At 37.9% G+C, this 25,890-nt stretch overlaps 1 protein-coding gene across 4 annotated transcripts in view; it reads right to left on the bottom strand.

Annotated features, from left to right (window-relative positions):
* The window catches only part of ALCAM (activated leukocyte cell adhesion molecule), a 194,930-nt gene that overhangs the window by 10,957 nt on the left and 158,083 nt on the right, over nt 1-25,890 (bottom strand). For 2 of the 4 annotated variants that reach the window (XM_057502380.1, XM_057502384.1), the window contains exons 7-14: nt 24,693-24,820; nt 23,927-24,059; nt 20,187-20,299; nt 17,951-18,086; nt 17,703-17,840; nt 15,098-15,226; nt 13,304-13,342; nt 12,902-13,019 (exon numbers count right to left, since the gene is read on the bottom strand). In XM_057502380.1, the coding sequence (XP_057358363.1) occupies nt 12,902-13,019; nt 13,304-13,342; nt 15,098-15,226; nt 17,703-17,840; nt 17,951-18,086; nt 20,187-20,299; nt 23,927-24,059; nt 24,693-24,820 (934 nt within the window). The remainder of the gene's footprint in view (nt 1-12,901; nt 13,020-13,303; nt 13,343-15,097; nt 15,227-17,702; nt 17,841-17,950; nt 18,087-20,186; nt 20,300-23,926; nt 24,060-24,692; nt 24,821-25,890) is intronic. The other 2 variants (XM_057502383.1, XM_057502391.1) reach the window with 1 other exon arrangement.

The following is a 25,890-nucleotide window of genomic DNA, read 5'->3' as shown; positions in this document are numbered from 1 at the left end:
AGGATGGCCAAAATTAAGCAGACTGACTGACAACACCAAATTTAAGCAAGGATGTGGAAGAACTGAAGCTCTCACACGCTGCTCTTGGAATTTGTGAACAGGACAACTACTTTGGAAAGCTGTTTGTCAATTTCTTATGAACAGGTATCCATCCTATGACCTAGCAATTCCATTTCTAGGTATTTACCCAAGAGAATGAAAACACATGCCCACAAAAACGCTTGTGTATGAATGTTGATTTTAGATGAATTATTCATAATAGCCCAAACTGGAAACTATCCAAATGTCCATAAACAAGAGAATAGATTAAAATAATATAATCTATTCTAACAATGGAACACTACTCAGCAATCTGAATAAATGAAATCGATCATACATTTATCTCAGAAATATTATGTTAAATGAAAGCAGCCAGACAAAAAAAGCATACATTCTGTATTATTTTGTTTATATGAGGTTCAAGATCAGGCAAATGTGATCTCTGGTGATAACAGTCAGCACAGTGGTTGCCTAAGAGAACAGGGATGATGGAGCTGGACAGGAAGGGAGTTCACGGGAACCTTTTGGGGTAACAGGATGCTCTGTACAGTGACATGGTAATGGTTACAAAAGTGTATACATTTATCAAAACAGATTTAGTTGCCCATTTAATGGAAGCAAATCTTAAATTAATTAAAAAAAAAACCCTGTACAGAGAAAAGCTAATGCATAACCCTTTTGACCAGGGATTGAAAGAACCAGGTAAAAGGTGCAATGAGAAACTAGATAGCACTTGGCACTTCCCATTCTGTTTTCTTTGTTTGTCTAGGGGTGGGGAATAGTTTTATCAAGTTGTATCAGATAGAAGAAAGAGGTATCAGAGGAAGGGAGTGACTAGAATTCTCTCGAGAGAAGTCCTGCTACTCAGGACAAATCTCAGTATCTTTCAGCCTAATCTGTACAGGTCAATCAGGCTAAAAATCACTGCTCAGGGTTTGGAATTACAAAAGAAGAGGTTGTTATAGGCCACAGGAAACATATTTGTAGAAAGTATTTGCAGAATAGATTAGTCAAATTAATTTTCTTAAAGTTTACAAAACAAAAGGAAAAAGACAATAAGAAATGGTAAATAAAAAGCAAAACTTTCCCTTCTTTTTTTAATCTCACTCTCCAAAACAGTAACTGCTGTCACTCTTACAACGGCTTCATGGCCAGGTGCTGTTCTGAGTACCCCATAGATATTTAATTATTTTAGCCTTAGAACATCTCCATCTTATGTTCAGACTGATAAACTTGCTTGTTGATAAGTAGCAGAACCAAGATTCAAATACCAGCAGCCTGCTTTCAGCATCCCCTCCCCCTGAGTTACAAAGTTAAACGAATATGCTAAGGGATAACCATTGTGAAATGTACTAAATAGAATAGAAATAAAATAGTTGCCGGTGGGGGAGGGGGACATTCATTGGATATTTGCATATAAGATTTACATGAATTTTATTATACATCTCTCCATTTTTGTTACTGAGTCTCCTCTTCCTAGCAGGGAAAAGCCTTTAAAAATTATTCTGGTTACTTTAGGCTTGGTTTTGAGATTGATGTGGTAAAAATAAATATAATTTTACCAGTGTATCTTGTTAAATTTTCAAACATTTCAGAATGTCTGAAAACACAGAAAGAATTAAGAGGTTAGAAATCCATCTATTACTGTGAAAGAACAGAAATTTAAGCGGTTCTCTTTAGCAAAGTATTTTTCAGTCAATTGATTTGAGGGATAAGTTTAGACATTTATCAAGAAAGTGTTAAAATACAAAATATTATGGTTATTTGTCTTACATTTTTTTACTACTCAACTCTTTTGTAACTTGAAATATGACAGAAAATTTAAATCATAGACAATTACAATAAATTAATGTTGGGAGATGCTCTAGGGGTAACTAAGGCAATTTGAAGAAACTCTAAGAATGGAACCATAGGTCAAAAAAAAGGTCTTTCATCTAGGCCAATAGTAAATATGGGGGCCATCCATTGCATAAAAATTGGGGGATCAAATTAAACATAACAGTACTGAAAAGCATGAATATTGGATGACACCTGCCCGCATTCAGCATCATGGTTCAAAGTGTTTCCTTAAGGAGGGTAACGTTGGGATAGCACACACCCTGGCTCAGGGCAGGTACTCAAGAGAACAGGACTTCCCTTCACCTTTGAAGAGAATTAAAATGAACACTTGAAATTAAAAAGAAAAAAAATTAAATGCATATATGCAGACAATATAGGAGATTAAAAAATGAAATGTTATATTTTGATGCATGCCCTTTCCTCTGGAAACATTTCAGGTCACATGTAGTAGGAGAGGGGAGAGCCATGGATGGTTCTGCCCTCTGAGAGGCCAATGACTTTGTTACTGACTGGATGGGAACCCCAGGATTTTCACATCATTTTGTTTTCTTTAATCCACTCTTTTATTTATGGTTTGCATTTCATTTTCTTCCTTCTGTGGCTGCCTGTCAGGCTATGGGTAGGGAAAGAGAAATAAACCCAAACTTGGATTAGCCCAACTTCAAACACAAGGTGAGAAGCCGTATCAGCCCTGACCTTTACAGCACACCCTTCCATCCCTAGTACTATATTATATGCCAGCATGCAATCAAAGTCATAGATAAAATCTTAATTCTAAACAAGTCCTGGTGAGGCAGGAAAAATAACTGAAATATATTCCATATGGGATACGGAAAAAGATACTACATGTATTATTTTGCACAGGTTAATATCACTGAGCCTTAGACACTATGAAAGAGGGTTAACTGCATTTACCTCATTAAATTGTTGAGGATTTCAGAAAAGACAAAAAGAAAAAGTAAAAAAACAGTAGGTGCTTTATAGTGGTAAGTAAGCAAAATCATTAAAAATGTGCTCTAAGTGGTCCTCCAGCACTATCTTCTCAATTTACTCAGTGGGCCATTGATTTTACCTCATGGGAATGTATATTTGCATTTAGAGTGAGTAGTAACTGGAAATAGACCAGTTAAAATTAACTTTCTTGTAAGATTCTGTTCCATTTATCAAGAGACACTAGTGAGAAGGGTTTTAAAAAGGTTTAATATAACTTTGTTTCCTGAAGTTTTAGGGTTACAGGCAAGTCTTTTTTTTTTTTTTCTAAATTCTGCCAATTTAGAACTGCTTCTTTTTTTCTGAGATAGTAGTAGAATAATATAGCATTATACAGGCAGAACTGACAGAGGGTATCTGTGAATTTCCAAATTGTTTATATATCACATAATTTCATGAAAATAGTCAAGAGTTCCACAGTTGCAAAGATAAATCTCTTAGTAAGTTTCTAAGATTCATACAATGTGTATTTTGGGATTGCAAATATCTGGTTAATGCTTACCAGTCTAGTGGTAAGAAGTATGGTGGTCAGGGGTCTCTTATGAGACCCTGGAAATTATGGTTTTAATAAACTTCTGAGTAAGTTTGTGGCACATCATGCTGCCTTTATATTCTTCCGTTATCTATGGCTCTTTTAATTTTTCATTAGTTCTTGTACTAGGAAATATGCAGGGGAGGATGTGCAACTCAAATAGTAACATTTAACTTCCTGCAGAGCTTAAATAAATATTCAGAGGACAGGATGGAGAGAAGTGAAGTAATAACAAAAAATAATATTGATTTTTCTCTAGTTCTTTAATGCTCTTCTATCTGTTAAATATCTAGACGTGAGGTGGGATTAGCCAAATAGTGCCTTTTGCCTGGAACTGTCAGTGAATGCTCCATATACATGGGAAATGATCAAAGTCATACATTCTCATTATCAAAGAATCTCCCATTTTAAAGAACTTCCAGCGAGAAGTTCTATGACTCAAAGTAACAAAGGAGTCAGGAGTCCTTACCCTGCAATGAATATACAATATCGCAAAAGCACAACTGCTAAGCATTTCTTGCTCCAGTTCTCCATCTGAAATAGGTATAAATAAATGTAACTCATATTAATGGAATGGGGAGTACATGTTATCTGAGCTGCCACTAGGTATAGCAATAAATGTACTCTTAAATTCTACTTGTGCATAAAAGATTGCTTTCTCATCTCCCTTCACTGACTTTTAAAATTGCCAGTGTAAAGAACTTCCCCTAAATGTTGCTTTAACTTCACTGCTTTGCTAAGCTTATCACTGAGGCTTTTAAATAATATATCTGACTCATAATTTAATTATTGCTCAGAGTGTCTGCAAAATGGGTGACTCACTGAGACTGCTGATGGTATTATTTAGCAGGATGATAAACACAGGGATATGTTTCTTTAGGTATCTGGGGAAAAAGTCTGTATCATATCTTTATTAAAAGTCTCTCATATCCATGTAAAATTGTGATAAATATTATCAAGAAGAAAGAAAGTGTGGTAAACCCAAAAGTGGCCCAAGTAATTCTTCATGTGAAAGCTCTTATCATTAATCTGCACTAACTCTGGACATAGGGATTAACAATAACTCATATTGCAAAAAATGCTGGCTTATTTTAGAGGACACTAGCAAAGTATAACTAATCAGGAATGCAAAGCACTTAGCAAATCTGAAGTTTCACAAATTATTAACAGAAATACATTGAGGAACATTGTAATTTATTACTTTGATTACCAATAATATTAACTAGCCAAGTTGGTGCACTTTTCAATTAAATAACAGTTATTTAGACAAATGTTCAGGTCAGATGGTAAAATCCACACTTAATACAATGAGGTACTTTAAAGGAAATGTCTGAAGTATTAACCCTTAACCTAAAAACACTATGAAGCCAAGTGTCCAGCACTTATTTATCCATGATTTTAATTGGGGGTCACCATATTAAAGTTATTATGATATTACCAAACATACACACACCTACAAACACATGTTTTTTTATCCATAGTAGGACAAATGAAATCTGATGAGATGCTGACAATTAGAGTAAGATGATTAAGGACGTTGGGGGTACTCCAGGAATTTAATGTTCATTTCATCATAATGTAGATTATTGCTTAATATTTTTCTGCTCAATTCTATGATAAGGGGAAATTTTTCTTTTCATTCTTTAAAGAGATGAAATAACTTTGGAGTTTCTCAGAAACCCTAAATAAATAAAATGTGAATACCCTAGAGCACAAGCTGTTAGATTTGTAAGTACGTTATTGTGGGTTATAAAGGGAGGATATGATTTTGATCATCAGGAAATTTACACACATAAAAGGAGAATTTCTTTAAGACAGATATTGCCTCTGGGCAACTATTTGGCATTTCTTTTCATTTACGTAGTATAGGCAATCTTCTGAATTTTCCATGGAAACCATGGACACAAACCCACATGAAGTATTTGTGGGCAAAACATTCTTTGAGAAAAAGAATGTATTTGTTACCAAGTGATAGTGGGAAATGCTCAAGATTGAGTGAAGTGCCAAGGTCAGAAATGATTGTGCCCCAATGTGAAAGAGGGCATGAATACCAACTCCAACACATAACGGGGACATGTTTCTGCCTTATGTGACTGAAAGAGAGAAAATGTAAGGCATAGTGAGAGAAAAGAAGACCTAGTGATTAAGCACAAAGATTCTAAAACACCACTGCCTTAAATCAAATACGATTCTGTCCCTCACCAACTGTACAACCTTAACCAAGTCATTTAACCACTCTGCCTTGGTTATTTAGAATGTAAGATATGAATAATAATAGTATCTACACCAGAGATGGGCTTTGAAAACAAAACAGCTCAATATTTGTTCATATTACATGACTTTAAAATTTCTGAACTACTGACTCCCTTTGGTCATTTGACTATTGCTTCACTGAAATTTCTGTCTTTATGGAGCAACATCATGAAACTGAGTCTGTTTTATCTTTTGACTTCTTTTTAAGTTAATATACCCAAGTTATTGAACGGTGTTATATCAGACATCAAGAAATATAATTAAGTCCAAAGTTGCCACTAGCTACACACATCCCCTTGCAAGAATCAATTTCCTCATTTATAAGACATGGGGATTTAAAGCCTATGTTAGAAAACAGGAGTATATAACAGAATCACCAAGGGAAGTTTTTAAAAATGCAAAGGCTAGAATTCCATCTCTTCCCAGTTATATCTGAATCTAAGGTCAGGGCTGGGGCAATGAGGAGTACATGACATATGTGTAATTGTGGGTAAAATTGCAATATTTCTGAATCTCTAGCCTGACCTTAGTGCATCTCCATATCAATAGGTATTTCCAAGGGGTGGAGAGAAGTAGTCCAACTCGATATCAATAGGTGATTACATGGGGAAGGAGGGAATATATGGACCAGAGAGGTTGGATGGGGTCTGTTTTTGCAGATGGGTCATGAGACACACTGGCAGGCCAAAGTGGATGACTGCTTGTAGGCAATAAATGTTTTTCTCTCTCTTTATTTCTCCCTTTGACTGATTTCAGCTTCAAAGGTAATTTGCCCGGGGCTGGGACCAGAAAATACTACTACCAGTATATTATATACCGTACTACTATGTATTTTCTCCCCGAGTTACATCTGGTAGTAGTCATCAAGACTTCTGAAACCTCAGTCTGTCTTCGTGGGTGTGACCCTTGGGCAGGCTGCCCCTAGAGATGGTGGAGAGATACCTGGAAACCCACCTGTGATAGTGGTGAGGCCCCAGTGGCTGCTGCGGTGGCGGGTGATGACTCACTCTTAACTCTGGCACTGGTAGAGGGTGTGGCTTCACCTGGGAGCCCCCTATCTATGGGGCTTCCAGGGGAGCCCTGAGTGGGGAACTGCTCTATGGTAAAGCACCTCCTAGTCAGGTGGGGCCTTCCCCAAAATTGGGGAAGGGTGGAGACACCGGAAGATGTGGAATTAGCCCTCCATGAGACAGAAGGCTGCTTAGAGGCCGAGTGACCATGAAGCAGCCAGGATTGTGGGATGTTTGTTTCTTTAGATAGTGGAAAGGGTTATCAAGGAGAGAGACACACTTTGGTAGGAGAGAGACACACTTCAGCAGCGCTTGGAGGAGCTCGGCAATGACCTATGGGATGCCCTTAAGAAAGAGAGACAGTTATTGAGAAGAGAGGTCATGTTCCTGGAAGACCCCTTAGCAGCGAGGGAGGAGACATAAGAAGAATCCACATTGCAGAAAGCTGTAGGGGAGGGAGAGGAAAAAGCAGTGCTTTCAGTCCCAGAGATGGTAAAAGAGATATCAGGGGAGGATGAAGGCATGGGGCCAAGAGTAGAACTATTGCCGAGGCCACCAGCTGAGGCACCTGCCCTCCCATATTAAGAGCCCAGCTGGTCGTAATTAAGAAAATAAAAACACAAAATCTGTGGGCACCTCAGCGGGAGGATCAACCCCCTCCCCAGGTTGTGGAGCACACCGTGCTCCGCCCCTACACCCAGGATGAACTGGTGTACATGAGCATCTGGTTTCTGCAGAAGCCACCAGAACCTTTGCCAAAATGGTTTTCTGTCTCTGGGATGTGGGAGTGGAAAACATTATTATGTCGGGTTCTGAAATGGGTAGACTGGCTTCCCTGATGACTCACCCTTCCCTCAGGTACTGAATGCAAAGTGCCCATCACACCTCATGGAATCAGGTGCTGCTGGATTGGCTGAGAGCAGCCATAAGGGCAGTTTGGCTGAATCAGGGTGATTTAACATACTTACCCACTAGCTGGGAAATGTATGCAGAGCTCTAGCAGGTGTTAAAGGAGTTGGGCATGAAAAATATCATGTATAATTTGGACCCCAGGGCCCCAGTGTGAGTTGTTCACCATAGGAAAGAGAAATCTGGTGCTCTATACAGCTCCCCCATCTCTCTTTGGGTCTCTAATCTCTAGTGACTACTCTTGTCCCCCACATAGGGCAACCCATAAGTGAGGCTATTTGTACTTTAGCAGATCTGGGAGAGGTTGAAACAATAATATCAGGGAAGGAAGTACAGGCTACAACTGAAAGGAGAGATGCAAAGGGCCTCATGAAGGTCAGGAAGACCCAGATGTGGGTTGATTTGATAAAGGTGGGGGTAGTGAAAGAAAAACCTGATGGGCAGCCCAATAGGATTTTGTTAGAACTGTGGCACCAATTGAAGCCAGAGCAGCAGTTACAGCTTCTGAGGTCCAGGACACAGAAGCTGGAGTCAAAGCCCCATGTCTGGCCTGTGTCCCTGCAAGACTTCCTGGGGAACAGTACTCAGGCTTCCATTGGGCCCTCATCCCCACAGGAGGACGATTGGGCACTGTGGTTTGACTGGCGGGGGGAGGGTTAAGGCCCCCATCTTGGGAGACATGGTGGGGATTGGAGGCCACATGTAGAATTAGCAATTCATTGGTCCTCCATGAATGATGTACAATGTGTACTGGTGCTGGTGGAAACAGAAACTGAATGTTCTCTGATTATGGCAACCCTGGGCATTTTCCTGGACCCCTGCTGTAATAATTGTCTATGGGGGTAAGGTAATTAGAGTAAAGAAACCCCAAATCCCATTGGAGATAGGATGTTTACTCCCAAAGGAATAGAGTGTGTACAATTCTACCATCCCTGAATATATTTTGGGAGTCAATATCCTGCAGGGCTTGTGGTTATTGATCACTGCAAGTGAGTTCAGACTGAGGGTACATGTGGTAAAGGCAGTTCTAAGGGGACATGCTCAGCACCTGTCTGTAGCTCTGCCTGTACCTCAGCGGGTGACAAATACTAAGCAGTATAAATTGCCCAGAGGACACAACAAGTTTCTACAACTCAGAGGAGTTGGAGAAGGTGGGCATCATAAAGTCCACTCACAGTCCTTTTAATTCCCCAGTGTGACCAGGGAAAAAAAGCTAGATAGCTCCTGGTACATGACCATGGATTACAGGGAATTGCATAGTCACACCCCCTTTGCATGCTGCTGTCCCCTCTGTAATAGCCCTATGGACATGGTCTGTCATGAACTAGGGACGTATCATTATATTGTGGACCTTGCTAATGCTTTCTTCTCTATTGACATATCACAGGAAAGTCAAGAACAGTTTGCCTTCACATGGAAGGCCAGCAGTGGACATTCCCTGTCCTTCCACAGGGATACCACCACAGTCCCACCATTGGTCATGGACTTGCAGCCCAGGACTTGGCCACATGGAAGAAAATGCAAATGGTTTGGCATATTGATGATATCATGCTCACATCTGCTTCTCTAGCGTATTTAGAAGGGGCAGTCCCTAGACTGCTGCAACATCTAAGGAGAAAGGATGGGCTGTGAACAGCAGCAAGGTTCAGGGACCTGGTTTGGCTTGGGGGTTGACTGGTCAGGTAAAACTAAAGTTATCCCAGAAGCAGTCACAGACAAGGGCCAGGCTTTCCCCACCCACCACTGTGGCAGTATTGCAAGAGTTTTTGGGTCTTTTGGGCTACTGGAGAGTGGTTATCCCACACTTGGCACAAATTCTAAAGCCCTTATACCGGTTGGTATGAAAGGGCATCAGGTGGGATTGGGATGAAACATGCACAGCTGCTTTTATGCTGCTAAGCAAGCAAGGCTGTACAGGCCTAGAGTATAATGGACTCATCAAAGCCCTGTGAGCTAGATGTCCATGTAACTGAAGATGGTTATGGATGGCGTCTTTGGCAACAGCTTGAATGGACACGCCAACTTATTCAATTCTGGTCACAACTATGGAAAGAAGCAGAGGTCTGGTACACCTTGATAGAGAAGTGACTGGCTGCTGTGTACCATGCCTTGCTGGTTATGGAGTCCTGCACCGTAACAGCTCCAACCAAGGTCATAACCACCTGTCCCATTGCGGGGTGGATGCAGGATTGGACCCAGAATCCACAGAGTGGCATGGCACAGACACCTACACTGGCCAAATGGGTGCTTATTTACAGCAGCACAGCACCGTCTCCAATGGCCCCTTTAGTGGAGAGTTCCAGTGCTTACTGGGGCCTGTGACGTATACCAGTGGAAAGGAGGAAGAACTTGCTTTTGAACCATTGGTAGCTGAGAGTCCTAATCAGGAGGGAAAGCTCCTATACCTGAAGATGCTTGGTATACAGACGGTTCCAATTGTGGGCAGCCCCCAAAGTTGGGCTGTGGCTTTCCATCCTAAGACTGAGACAATATGGATGGAAGCTCCTATACCTGAAGATGCTTGGTATACAGACGGCTCCAATTGTGGGCAGCCCCCAAAGTTGGGCTGTGACTTTCCAACCTAAGACTGAGACAATATGGATGGAGGACAGAGAGGGGAAGAGCAGCCAATGGGCTGAGTTGTGGGCAGTATGGCCCATGATCACCCAGGAGCCCTCCCCTATAGTTGTCTGCACTGACAGCTGGGCCATCTATCGGGGCTTGACCCTGTGGTTACTGACATGGTACCATGCCAATGGGATGGTTGATCACTAGCCCCTTTGAGGGCAAAAGCTGTGGCAAGACCTATGGGCCTCTGGTCAGACTAAGGCAGTTACCATGGACCATGTTACTGTCCATTTGTCTTTGGCATCCCCAGGGAATGATGAAGCAGACACATTGGCCCAGGTGTGTTGGCTAGAAGGCAAGCCTGTCTCTGATGTAACCCAATGGTTATATCAGCGTTTGTTGCATGCAGGGCAAAAGACAATGTGGGCTGCAGCCTGTTGGTGGGGCTTGCCATCAACCTTTGAAGAAGTTACTAGAGCCCAGAGTGCCTTGTGTACTCTATGAGGGACTTACACCGAGTCCTGCAGCAACCTGCAACAATAGTAAAGGGGCTGATACCCTTTGACAAGTGGTAGATAGACTATATTGGGCCTCTGCCCATATCAGGATATTGGTATGCCATGACTTGTGAGGACACAGCTACTGTACTGTTGCTTGTTTTTCCTTTATGTCATACAGATCAGCAGATGACCAAAAGGGCCCTAGAGCATCTCTCTGCAGCCAGTGGCCAGCTACAGGTAATTGAGAGAGATCAAGGCACCCACTTTAGTGGACATATGTTACAAGAATTTGTGCAGCAATGAGGAATAAAGTGGAAGTCTCATGTACCATATAACCCTACTGGGGCAGGCATGATAGAGAGGTACAATGGTTTGTTGAAATATGGCCTGAAGTCAGACACCAGTCTATGGGCCTGGTCAGTTCACTTATGGACAGTGCTATGGAGTTTGAATAAGCCCTAAAAAGGAACTTTGAGCCCTATGGACATGCTAACACACATTGCTGTTTCTCCTATACAACTGCATGTGCAAACCAAAGAGGAGTTACTGAAGCTAGTATATGGCCAGCAGAGCAACATCCTGCTGCCAGCCCCAACTGCATTAAACCATGGAGACTCTGTTGAGTGGACGTGTCCCTGGACATTTTGACACATGGACCAGCAATGGCGGACCCTTCTAACACCTTGGGGAAAAGGCCTGGAAGCTGGCTTCTGTGTGTTCCTGGAGTAACAGCAGAGTGACCCCCAAAGATCATGGTAGTGTTCCCAAAACGTCTAGCAGGTAAGAGCATCTTACAGGGTAGTTTTGTTTTATTGTTATGGCCAGTGCATGTACCTCCCATTCTGGACCTCCCACAGGGAGGGGGGTGAAAGTCTGGTATGCTAGACCAGGACAAGATCCCATTCCTGCCACTGTCCTAGCATAGGACCACCCTCTTGCATGTATCCTACTTGTTGGACAAGATTTGCCTATGCTGGTGTCACTAAAACATGTATGTTATCGCCCTTAAGGTTATTTTCTTCTACAGTCCTGTGGTCTCGACCCACCCCCTGGCTGCAGGTGCCACGTAATGAGTGATCTGAACTCCCTACCCATTCAGTTACTGGCACCTGTGGAATGGGCCATCTATGGACTTAATCTGCATAGGACTTTGAACCTAGCTGAATCCTCTGGCTTGAGGATTATCATGATTTTATTGCTGTATTTATTGTATATTATTGGTCTTGTTACAGTGTCCCACTTTTCTCACACAGGGACCATTGCAGAAGATGGGGAGCTAGTAGATTTCTGGAGGGGTGGGCTGTGGGTAAAACTGCAATATTTCCAGAATCTCTAGTCTGACCTTAGTGCATCTCTGCATCAATAGGTGTTTCCAAGGGGTGGAGATAGGTAGTCCATCTACCAATAGGTGATTACATGGGGGAGAGGGCATATCTGGGCTGGAGAGGTTGTGTGGGGTCCCTTTTTGCAGCTGTGTCATGAGAGACATTTACGAGCAGAAGTGGATGACTTCTTGTCAGTAATAAATGGGTTACTCCCACTTTAATTCTCCCTTTGATTTTGGCTTCAAAGGTAATTTTCTCTGCGCTTGGTACATATTTTCCCTGTGCAGTTACAGTAATATTAAGAATCTTCATTGGTTAATCAGATTTTCATTATAAACCACTGCTAGATGATTCATAAGGTTGATACTATCTGTATTATTTTATTACAGTAATAATTGTTAATCTAAATATCTCTAAATCATTTTAAAAGCAGTCTTGGTACTTTGTCTAGTCATTGTTTTAAAATTCAAGACAAAATAATGATGAATTTTTCACTGAATTAGATCATTCTGTGGAGCAAAGTGATCTAACTAGAATGAAGTATAGTGATACAATAATTTCATCTCATCAACATTTTCACTATTAGCCAGACTAATCCCTTTTAATTAATCTCCACCAACCTTAGTCAAGTGGTTTAGAATGGCTGACCTTTAGACAGTATATGCTTTTTAAAAGTTCACCTAGACATTGAAAAAAAATCAAATATTTCAATTCAGACTATTAACAGAAAAAATAAGGGGACACATGTGAAATCACACCCCAAGCCATGACCCCAGTGTTGGCAATGTAGTCACTGTGAGCTAAAAGCAAAACATGAACAACCTGATTTGGGGGATTTGTCTTTTCTATTAGGGAATTTACATGCCCAGCTGAAGTGACCATAATTAATCCATTGCAGTTTCTCCCAGTGAAAGTCTATGAAGAACCACAACTTACTTTGATTTCTTCATGTATAGCCAATAGACGACACCAGCAACTAGGGCAGCGAGGAGGAGACCAACCACAATTCCCACAATTAGTTTTGCCTGGTCATTCACCTTTTCTCTGTTTTCATCTACAACAAGAAAAAAAGTCCATGCAATTACAGACAATGCCAAGGATTTCTGAAGTCAAATCTAGTTACTGTTTTTTATTAAAAATGTCTAAGGCTCACTACTATGAGTAACATGCAAACTTGTGCTTTTAAAGGATAAACTTTTAGCAATCTTACTGTCTTGTCTCATTTGCTATTTTAATTCAAGTTAAAATTCTGGCAGCTAAGCAAATTACTTATACAATGACACTTCATTAATCTTGAGCTGATAGTCAAGGAAGGAGAGTCGGCAGCATAGTACCTACCACTTATCTCGTCTGCCTCATCGTGTTCTGGAATACTTACTGAAATGAAAAATGTTAATATGAAATTAAAAACAAAATTTGTTGATATATGAAAGTCACCTTTACCATTATAGTATGATGTAATAATACTCAAAGATAAAATATCTATTCTACAGCTAATGGTAGAAAATAATGTACATTTAATAGAGCATGAACTTCCCTACAAAGAAATTAATAATGTTTTAAGCAAAGGAGAGTAGTTAAAACTGCAGTTGTATTAGTCTACCATAGAAAATTTCACAACTGACAAGCTATAGTATTAACCTGAAATCCATATTAATTTTCCCACTATCTACCACCTGTCACTAGAACTATTTTTTAAGAGAAACAAGTTGCCACATATGAGACCTATAATGTAGTGTTTTTCAAATTTTCTCTGCTTTCCTACCTCAGTGAGAGAGAACTCACTTTCAGTGAGGGAGAGAACTCTACTGTCAGGGACTTACCACTAGAGATGTTCTCAAAGTCTTGGGGGTGCAGGTTAAAACTGGGGATGTCTCAGAGGCAATAAGGCCAAATATGTGATGTTTGCAAAAACCCTCCAAATGACTCTAATAGAGCCGTGCTCCTGACCCACAAGAATCACAATCGAATATTAAACTACATACATATTTCCTATGTGCATGGAGCCTGCATCAGAACTTTCAGTGATGTTTGTTAAAATGGAGATTTGCAGACCTTCCTCATACATACTGTGTTAGAATTTCAGAAGGTGATTACTGAATTTGAAAATTACTGTATTAAATGTGGATCAAGCCACTGCAAGGTCTACAAAACCACTATTCAATGGGTTATAATTAAAAGAGAGACTTGTGTTCAGGAAGAAGGGATAAGTTCTCTTTCTAGGTAGGAAAAATCAATACTCCCTAAATTGAATTCTGAGATGTCAATGCTCCTATTTTAGAATTAAATTTGTTTCGTTCTTTTCTCCTGTCAATCCATCAGGTTTTTATATTCTAGTCATATTCTGTTTAGGACCATTATCTTCAGACAATTATTTTTTCCTAGCTCCATCTAATTCCTAGCCAGTATGTCCCTATCTTGCTAATGTCACATACAGGATTTCCAACTGACTAAAGAATAAAAGTTTTGAGGGTCAGTTAGCATCCTGTCCAGACCCAGGCCTCACTCTAGGCCAGTGCTAATTGAAGGTTGACATAGAAATAGGAACAATGACAGAATTGAAGATGATTGATAATTTCAAATTAAGTGATAATTATTTGCAGAAGAAACTGTTATTGGTATGTATTATTACTGATTTCAGCAGTGACAGATTTTTTTCACATTTTCTGATAATTTCATTTATCTGATTTTTAGCTAAGACTTAAATGTGATATTCAAAAGCATCAATTTTTGAAAAAAGATTTCATAAATTTTAAAATCAGTTTTACTGTTAATTTGCTAAATGACTTTAAACATGTGGCATTCCTGCACAAAATAACCATAGCATCAATACCACAAATAATTGGAATGTAAAATATTCCTATATGCAGGAATATCTCACATTCCTGTATGAGATAAGGTCTCTAACCATAACACATGAAATGATTTAACTGTCAAGACAAGGATAGTGCAAGAATGGACACCAGGGAAAACAAAACAAAACAAAACCTTATGATGATGGTATCAAATGCAAAATAAATAAATAAAACTTACCATAATGTAGTACAGGAAGATGGAATTGAAGATTTTAAACTAATGAAGAATAACTTCAAATTTTCTTACTTTTTTTAATGCCAGAAATGAAATACTCACTAGCAGAGACATTCAAGGAGTTTACTGTTCTTTCCAGCTGGTTTTCTGCTGTGCAAGTTAATGTAACATTCTCTTCAGGGGAAATGATAATTTTACTATAATACCTGCCATTGATATAAGGAGATTCCTCTGTCTGGAAAAGAAAAAGGAAAATGGATTTAGAAATGGAAATGGATTTAAAAACATGGAAAAAAAATAATACTGAATGAAATAGGCTAGGTGTGGTACGCTGTAGTGCTATCTGTTCAAGGGTACATGTAAGGTCATAGGTAAAGACCAATTCTGGTAATATCTACAGCAGGGGGAAAAAAGACTAGTGGGTCCATAATTGAATTTCTATTTATGCTGCTACTGTAAATTCTAATAATTTAATTAAGCTTCTCTTTTCCATTGATGCTCAGGTTATTATTTTGGCATGATAATATTTGTGTCAAAATAATTAATTAGTGGTTACTAGTCACTAATTTTCTCTTAATAAACTTATGAATTTAATTATTATCTGTAAATTATAGCACTGTAGTGGTTAATTCCTTTATCTTAGAAACCACTGTATCTACATGTGTATGTATGCATGATCTGCTCATGGGAAAATCAAACTTTTTTCTCAGTTTTCCTGAGCTAAATACAGAGGACACATTCCTTTTCATGACTGGTTAGTTCATTTAGTTTGTATGAGGTGTTAATGAGAACAATCAGTACATTTAATTCCTCCAAAAATAAGAGATAATTCACTTTAATCTCCTCTCCAGGACTTGACAGCTAAATCCAGCCCAACTAAAGCGAATATGTACTTGTGCTCTTTTCTGAGTCACATTAATATACACCATGTCCTATACTGTTCTGTTTGCTTTCTCCTCAATTACATTGTAAGGGCCTTGAGGACAAGAGCTAGATTCAAGCTTAGGGATATCATCTAGTCCCTGGGGAAGGGGTGGGGCAGAGTTATCAGTAATTGAAAAATAATAGATTCACCAGGTGAAGAGAGAACAAATAAAAGATTATGGATGGGTCAGCATAAATCTAGAACTAGAAAAATAACATACCACCTAGTGGGCCAGGATCAATCCTTCTCCCTGACAATGAAGAATGGTATTATTTTTATCCTTGTAGTAAGTTCACATTATGCCTTTCTCACTGAGACTTTGTTTTTGTTACTTTTATCTCTACAAAATATATTTGCACATTTCTAGGATGGCCTTTAAAAATCTGTTTCTTTTCATTCATCAGCTATTGTCTGCTTATTTTTCCATTTTCTATGCTTGTATTACCAGTAACTAAAGGTTCTTTTTTTTCTACTGTAATTACTACTTAATAGAACTAGAGAGCAAAAGAATAGAAATCAAACAGTTTTGGTGCTAAAATATACATCTATACATTGTCAGCAATTTAGGTAGTTCAGGTCATTATTTCAAATTAAGACAATTGCATTTCCTTAGAGTTAAGTGGCCCTGACCTTCTCTGCCCTCCTTGTACATACTCTCTTACTTGTGTGTCCCCATCACACCTAACCAAACCAGGGGTCATTTGCAAGAGGGCCCATTCTTTTGGGGACCTTCTGTACTTGGAATTATGCAAATCTATAAGCATAAGCCATAGGTGGAAGAGCCAAAATTCAACACGATATGCAAAACTACATTGCACAAGCTAGACCAGTGGCCCATCTATCTTGGATGGAGAAAGAATAGACATTTAACTTAAAACTAAATTGCAACTCTGCTTTATGCATGCCTTCTCAGATTTCAATGGGGTCCAAAGCTGGGAAGAAGGCAGCACAGAAGATTGAGATAATCAAATAGAACCTCTGGGTGTTCCTGAAGAATCTCTAACAGGCTCCTCTGAGAAGAAAGATATCAAGACTGTTTTGGTTAAAATGAAATTAACAAATATGAAAGTAACCCAAGCAAGCAGGCAATTTAGTGGGATTATAAGCTCTGAATCTAGTGACAGTCCAGATTCTCATCTTTTCTTTTCTGTGTTTTTTTTTGATCAAAGAGAAAATTATTGGTAGCATTCATAAGTTCTTAGCCCTTTACTATTAATAATATATCCTGACAAAGGTACAGATACTAGGGTTTGGTTTATGTCTACTTTTGTTCAGAAGGAAACATCCTAAACACTATATACTAGCTAGCTTTATTCTGGCCCTGGCTGTGGCACACACAGTTAGACCATATGTTCACAAAGAGTGAATGTGTTCTTCACCACACCCAGGGCCCAGTTTTAAGAAATATCCCTTAATGTGCACAAATAAGCAAAGTAATATACTTACACTCAGATGTGTAAGTTTATGATGCAGAAAAGTGTATACCGTAATGTTTTAACCACCCAAATTTCAGGAATTAGTGACCTTGGAACAATGCACAATTTACATTCCTTTAAAAACAGATACTGACCACAACATAATGATTTTTTCATTCTCTCTGGCCCTGGAATTTAAAATTTCTCTTTGAGCCATGTTCTTCCTTTGTGAAAATTAAGAAGTTAGCAAAAGCCTCCTTAGAGTAAACAGCAAATTTCAAGATACTGACTAGTTAGCCTATAGTTTAGGTACCTAAATAAAACCCCACAATGGACCAAGTGCAGCATGTAACAGGAAGACAAATACTTGCTTGGTTTATGACACTTCCACTGCCCGTAATTGTCCACTGTATCGCTGGCTTTGGAAAACCTTCCACATGGCAGATTATTGTTTTAGACAGTCCACTGGGATCAGTTTTCTTTGTCATTTTGATTTGTGGTTTTCCTAAAATATCATCACAATTAAAATAATGTGTTGAACTGAGATCATAAAATAATCCAGGTATCAATTTCTCCAAGAAAAATAATTCAAAATGATGCTAAGTATTTTGTTACCTTCTACAATGAGAGTCAATGACTCTCTTTTCTTTAGGCCTTCAACCTCTTCCAGAGCAGTTTCACAGACATAGTTTCCAGCATCCTGATAATGGAGACTAGAAAATGATGGGCTAGATCGAAGCCTGATATTATCCTGATTAAATAAAAAGTTAATTACTTCACATGGCACAATTATATCTCTCAATGTATTTATTAGATAATAATGAAAACTAAATTATTCCCCTGAGTCTAATGAAAATGAAAGTTTCTTTTTCTTAACTTTAGACGTTTTCAAAAATTGATTTCCTTTTCCCTTACATAGTTTCAGAGATAGACATATCACTTTTATTTAATACTCTTCTGCTTACTGAATTTGCAATTTGGAACAAGTACATAAACTTCTGAGACTCTGTTTCCTTATTTGTGAAATGGCGTAATAATCTTACTATATTGAACTGTTATGAGGACTTAATTATATAAATAATATAATGTTTTAACATTAAGGAAAGTTCTCAATTCATAACTATGTAATTTGTGACTACTCCTTGTAGTAAATGTAGATGAACTAGGATTGACAGACACTGGAGATTTGCACTACATAATAAATTACAGGTATAAATGCCTGACAGTCATTTACATGGTACAGTACAAAACAGGGTATCCAATACAAAGCCATGGCAATTATGATCAAATGTTTTTTTAAGAAACATTGTAACCACTTACTAATCCTAATATCTATGAACAAAGAAAATGCAGCATCTAATTTTTTAAAAAGCACATACAGAAAATAATGTTTTACTGGGAATTGAAATGCTTCTAAGCAGACAACTAAACACAACCCTAAGATTATGTGGTTTTTGTCCACTATGAATTTTTTTTCTACTTCCCATCAACTAAACAATGGCCAGGCAATATTGATCATCACTCCAGACATTAGGTATTCAGCTAACTACAGTGACTGGAGTACAAACTCATTTAGTCAAATAAACTTAGTTTCTCAAATCCTGTAGAAATATACACCATGAGTGTTCACATGATTATTGAGTAGCTTAGTTGCCTAGAACTTGCCTAGTCCTTTTACCACTGACTACTAGAAATATATCATATTAAATATGCAGTCTACTGAGTGAAAAAGAAGTAGTGATGAGGCTGTGGTTAAGAGAGAAAAAAGAAACAGCTATCAGAATAAGAGGGCAAATCACAAAGGACCTAACATTAAAAGTGATCAACAAGCAATACAAAATTAGATATTTTCATCAAAAAAACCTAGCAATAGATTTTCCCACCATTTTTTATAAAAGTAATTCTTGTCAACCCCTATGTCATATGGGTTGTATGTGTTTTGTCACCACATCACTGGTTAAGTGCTCCTGGCATATGCCATGCTCTGGTAATAAAGGCACCCAAGGGTTCAATATACAGTCAAGGATTTGAGTGGAATGACCATAGTTACACCTTTCCCTGTGCTGATAACCTTGTCTCAAATCAGCAATTACCAATCCTTTCTTATTCTAACAAAAGACAACAATGATTGGGTCCCCAGTAATGGCTTACATTTCAGAAAACTCCAATATAAGCACTCACTCAGGAAATACTAAGCTCTTAGTATGTTTCAGGTGTCCTACTATGTATGGCTCAGGGGTGAAAGGAGATCTCTACCTTTAAGAACTACTGATTCAGTGGAACCCATATTCAGACACTTAAGATCAGTTTCAGCAGAGGCTGAAAGTCATGAGCAGAGCACAGTATTCACCCTCAGTAAGGCCTAAGCTCTATTTACCACTACGTCACTTATGAACTTTGTGATTTCTCTTGCCTCAACTTCTTTATGAATACTGTGGGGAAATAATAAATGTCCTGCATATTTCACAGGGTTGCCCTAAGTGTCATGAGAGAACAATGTGGGTTAAAACACACTAAAAATTGTTAAGCCCTAACGTATATAACAGTATATGCGTGGGTCTATGCACATGTGTGTATGTACATAATTACTTAGTATATACATATAATTAAATCAGTTCCCCAAACTAAGTTCCAATTAAGTATTGATTATGGATGCCATAGTGTTGTTGATTATCTCTAAAATTTCACTGTGGCATGACTTATATTATTAGATGTAGAGAAAGAGAGTATGAGTATAGGTGTAGAAACATATTACCCATGAAAACACTTATTTGATACAATATAAAACACAAAAGAAGTATAAGAAGGGATCAGTCCAAACAATGAAATATTATCAAGGAATATTACTTACTTTCATCCACACTACAGTTGCATTCCTACTAGCAGATATTGTGCATGACACAGGCAAGGCATCACCAATCTGCTTGGTCACTTCCCCACTTGGGCTTAAGGACAAATCCAAATCTGTGAAGCAGAAAATCTGCTTGAATGCAAACTCTAGGAAAATAAGATTGTCAAAATATTTTGGAGAAGAGAAGATGAAAGAAAAAAATCCTTCTAATTGCACTTGAAATTCAGAACTGATTATGTGACTGAAATAACTGAACTGCAGCATAATCAGTCTAGTTTTTCAAGCCAGTTTTGAGACCAGTGTGGACAAGTGAATGGTCAATCTAATTGGTTATGCATTTATTTCCAGTTATCATGACTGATATTTTGACTGCATTTAAGTGTTCTCCTAGGGTCTGTAACTTAAAGGAAAAAAATTCTTAAATCACTTCTGGAAGAAAATAAAGATTATGACTAGGTAAATATTATAAAAAGAGTTGGTAAGGCTCACCATAGCAAAATCAGGTATATTTAGACAGCAGGTGATAAACTGAAAAACCATGAGAGAGTTTATGTATTTCTTCAAAAAGAATTGTCTCTAGTAGTTAGGTATTTTTAAAATGCTATTCCATTTGTCATGCAGTTGAAATTTTAAATAAGATTTACTGTTAGGTATACTGCCAGCAGATCTCATTTTTAAAAAATTGAGTAGAAACACATCTAAGAAGGTATAATCTTTCAGATGGAAAGTAATTTCTATAAGAATCACTGCCATAGTATGATCTGTATGAGGAAAATCCAATTCAATAGAACAAACATTTGTTGTACAGCTACTATGTTCCAAACAGTGATGGGAGATAAAGAGTTGAATAATGAGTTTACAACTTACAATTTTTGAGGTAGAGGAACTGTGCACTCAACTATGTGACTATAATACACAGCGGCATGAAATCAGCACTGAGTAGCAAATGTGCTATAGATTAGGGGCTCAAATATTTGTTGAAAAGCTAAAGGAAGGGCTAAGGCTAAAGAGGTAAAAGCAAAGACTTGTGGAGTATACAGAACAGGGCCAAACTTAGTTTCATAGCAGTAATAAAGGTTTTGTATAGGAGTCAGTACCTGTTGTGGCTTCTAATGGTTGAGAAAGGCTTTGGTAAGTGGAGATACAAGGAAATCTGCCACATAAGCAGGCAAAGTGGTGAGAGACCTCGGCAAATTTCACAGTGGTGAGTAGTCTACTGTGAATGGTTATAATACATGGAAGAAAAACCTATACAATTCACTGCAGCCAGAATATCAAGGACTGTGTTTGCCACACTAAGAGCTGGGACTCATTCTCTAGCAGTGGGGATTTGCTGTTGTGTCCTGTGCTTCTCTTTGGTTTTACATGTTATAATTGCAATTTGTTGATGGTTTGCAGTATCATTTTTAATACTCATTTCCCCTGCTAGGCTGTAAAACCATGAAGGCAGGGATTTGAGTCATCACAGTGTATCCACAGTGCCCGATGGGAGGCTCTCCAAAACTATGGTTGAATGAATGAAGAAAAGAAGCACGCTTTCACAATTTCTCATTACTATTAAAATATTCAGTATCACACAGAAAAGTGGAGTTTTCTCAGACTATATGGGCAAATTTTATTTAGATAAAAATTCCATTCAAGGTGAGTTGGAAGCTTTTATTATTTAGGCAGTTAACTTGCTAATAATGAGAAGGTATAAGAAGTGATTTTAAAAGATGATGACGGACTTCGGAAGTTTTGATGAAGAATGTATGTGTTGGCAGAAGAATAGTAGGACAGGCAGAAGAACAGTAGACATTTCTTCAGCAACTATGGATCTGTGGGCTGAAAGCCTTGATGGGAAGTCTGTGCTGAAAACATGTACAAGTACATCTTGGTGCTTCTCTATCCACACTCCCTTTCAGCCATCTATGGAAAGGGAGCAAATCTTGTTTTCAGAAAACAAACAAGCAGTCAAGGATAAATGGGCAAAAACAGGACTTTTATGTTTTTGTTTCATGTAATTTAGAGTAAAATCTTGATTTATTTGTAATATTTCAGCCTTTAAAGAGCAATACAGGCCCTAAAAGCCCAATAGTCTTGAAAAATAAAATGTATTTGAATCCAGTTAAGTGCACTGAAATCTAATTAAACTGTTACATGCTTTTGTTACTTTTTTCCTTTATCACAGCTTATTGTTGAGGTACTAAGTGGCTGTAGCCAAGTCTTTGGCTTTATCACTCGGCTATCTATCCACCCTCTGCTTGATCTACAAGTAATACAAATACAGGGGCTTTCTTTTTAGCATCCTTAGTAGCTAGTATCTCTTAAACATAAATTCATCATACCATATATAAGCACTAGATTATTGGTTATTTTCCAAGGATTTCATGGACAATGATACCAAGAGATTTTCCACAGGGAATTTTTTGTGCTTGCTATATCCTCCACCTTAGTAATTTTTTTTTTTTTAATGGAACAGGTTGTATAAATGGTCCCATAACTGGCTGATCCTCACAGAAAAAGTGGCATTGCTGTTATCCTGAAAGGTCACTGCTTTCTTTCTAATTAGCTCTTGATGGCAGACACACTCAGATCTGGGCAACATGAATATGAAGTGAACAGAAATGGCCTGGCTGTGAACATTTCCTGAGTCCACTGTTTTAATAGGGCTCCCCACAGTGTGCTCCCAATATCAGACACTCAAAAGCAACCATCTGGTTACTCCATCCCCCATGCACCTCCTTGTATCTCCATCAAAATTTTAGCTTCTATCCCACATCTTTTCCAGGAATGAAAAATTTAGAACCATTTCCTCAAAACAATTTCTAAAGCCTCTATTTTGAAAGAAAGAAAGCCCTCATACTCAATGGAATTATAGTGGATCAGGTCTGGAGAAACCTTTTATAACAGATCATATCTTGAGGTGCTGTTGGGTACAAAAGCTTTAATAGAAACCTTGGCCTACTCCTCCAGGCAAGACTGACATTTGCCCAAAGCCCTCTGTGAATTTCAGTGTCATGGGGGAACAGTTCAGATTAGTTTCTTGTTTCAATGATTCATCAGGTACATCAATAATATTGACTGTCAGGAATTAAAAATAAAGCATTCAAATAAAGTGTCTTTTCATTATGTATCTTTTTCTACCACACTGGAGTAACTAGAACTTTTGGAGTATCTGGAGATCAAAAGCAGGTTAAAAGATAACACATAAGTGTATCTGAAGAGATTCTGTTTCAGAAATCTTATAGCTTTTTACATAGAGGCCAATAAATGGCTTTTACTGGTCTTGACCTCTGCTTCCAAAAGCTGAGTCTGCAGTAACTTTGTGTTGCTTGGGTTTAGATGTTAACATTATTCTTAATAATAATGATAAAGAAAAAAATGTTTCATCTATACTTTTCTGGGCCAAATGCAAACCTTGTGAACTTGAAGAATATCTGAATATTTTCTTAAAATATCAAATGAGCTATTTCTTTAACATACATGTGAATATTTTGTTCACACCACAAACTGAGGACATTTAGAAAGAAAATGTTAGTTTACTACTGCTAAAAGATACAGCTTTTAGATTCATTCAATATTTCCATATTTTAGGGCAAATCTGGACCAAAGTTGAGTTTGCTGTGGTACACTTCAGTAAGTCTACTGAAACTACATTATTTAAGAAAAATATAGCTGTAATTTATTTGAAAAGGTAGCCAGGTAGACTATTAGAGGCTGTTAAAGGGAAGCTGATAATGGAGAATAAGGTGACTTACAGTGAACTGTGATGGCTGTTGAAGCAATCATACTTTTTGTGTCTATCAGGGAGCATTTGTAGTCTCCTGTTGCATTGCGCCTCACATCTGTCAGTGTGTAAGCATTTGAGCTTCTTATTCCTTCGGGCTGTCCCTTTTGATAGAGGCAAAATGTCAGATGATTACACTTTGTAGCTACAATGAGAACAGTTGTATTTTTTTATGAAAATAGTATCTTCTCAGATAAGAAAAAAAGGGAATGTGCTTCTCCAATTGGACAAATGATAGTAGAGTTTGTATAATCTGATGTCTGGAAAGGTAATATTGATTATGTGGTTCAAAGAAAATTGAGGAGCTAATTTAAATTGTATTGATGACATCTGCTATATTGACAGTATGACTTGTGTTTGACTGTTGAGGCAAATTTTTAAAACTTTTCTGATACTTTGTTTTTATATTTATGCCTTGCCTAATTCAACAAAAAAGACTGGAGGCAGCTCAAAAGAAAAAATGCCTTATATCCAAATAAAAAGGAGAGAAAGGAATAAAGAAAGAAAGGAAAGAAAGGAAGGAAGGAGAGAGGGAAGGGAAGAGGGAGGAGAAAAGAGAGGGGAAAGAGATTTTATAAAGAGAGACACAAAAATAATTATTAAACTAAGAATAGAAAAAAACAGATGAACTAGTATATATTGCCAAAAAAAGATAATCACCTGATATTATTGCTAAGACTAAGGCACAAATTTGGATCTGTCATGTCTAACTCAAGGAATGATTCTTCAGGACTTACTGGTAAGTAAAACAAAAATTCCTCAGGAGGAGGGTTGCCATTTCCCAAGCATTTAAGAGTGATGTTGTCCCCTTCTTTGATGGCATTTTTTGGTGGGACCACTTGTATTGTCACCTGCTCTGTAGGATCTGCAAGTCATAGAACAAGTTAACCATTTTCATCAAGCACCAAATTACTCTGTACATACAATGTAAACGACTAAATTATACATAATTTTGTCAAGAAGCTAGTAATGGTAATTACTTAAAGTATCTTTTTATAGAAGAACTGAAGTTAATAGCTACCTGCTATACTAAGTACTAATCTCAGTTAGAGCAAACTACAATGAGACCTGTTACATAAAAATCAATTTCTTCTTAGCAAAATATCTTTAACTAAGGTAGGAATGGCCATAATTATTTTATGAGTAAAAGACCAGCAGGAACAATCTTACTGTATGATTTCATTATAAGGACATTTAATTATATCATATGAATCATACATATATATGATGCATATAGTCATATATGGATCAACCAGCAAAGTAGCTTAAGCTATTAGGCACCCTTGCACTCATATTATGTAATAATACCTTATATTAAATAAACAGAGGCATGAGCTAAACAGCACCTGCAAGATTTTTGGCATGCAGGAAAGGAGATAGGCTTTCAAAAAGATAAATCCCATGAACTGAGGGACACCCTTAAAACAATCAACAGGACTGTAAATGTATTGTAATTCTGTTCTGCTCATTGGAGCCAAGTGCAACTTTTATTCCATTTTGGTTATTTTTGTCCATTTTGACCATTCTTGATCATAGCCTGAAGTAGAGCTAATGGGTATCTTTAGTGGAAGCTACTGCTCAACAATGAATGCTAAACAAATTAAAGGCTGGATATATTGGACCACATCTAGCAAAGAGGAACTAAAAGGAGATGTTTTGACAGTTGTAAAGGATCCACTTTCTAATGTATCCACTTGTTATACAACTGGATAAGACTGAACAATGAATCCCCAAATCATACGATGCTAAGGTTTATTTCAGAACATTTTCCATAAGGCTTAATAACTATTGAGGCATGTTATTCAATGATATTTCCAAACTGGTAGTACCAAAATTGATCTGTAAAGACTTTTTTTCTTACTAACTAATAAAGCAAAACAAGTAAGTGCTAGATTTGGAGGCTTTTTTCCATCTCTTATAGTCATTTGTTTACCT

This window comes from Manis pentadactyla, chromosome 1, assembly GCF_030020395.1.
Source record: "Manis pentadactyla isolate mManPen7 chromosome 1, mManPen7.hap1, whole genome shotgun sequence".
Classification (NCBI taxonomy): domain Eukaryota; kingdom Metazoa; phylum Chordata; class Mammalia; order Pholidota; family Manidae; genus Manis; species Manis pentadactyla.
This window is presented reverse-complemented; position numbering and strand designations above follow the sequence as displayed.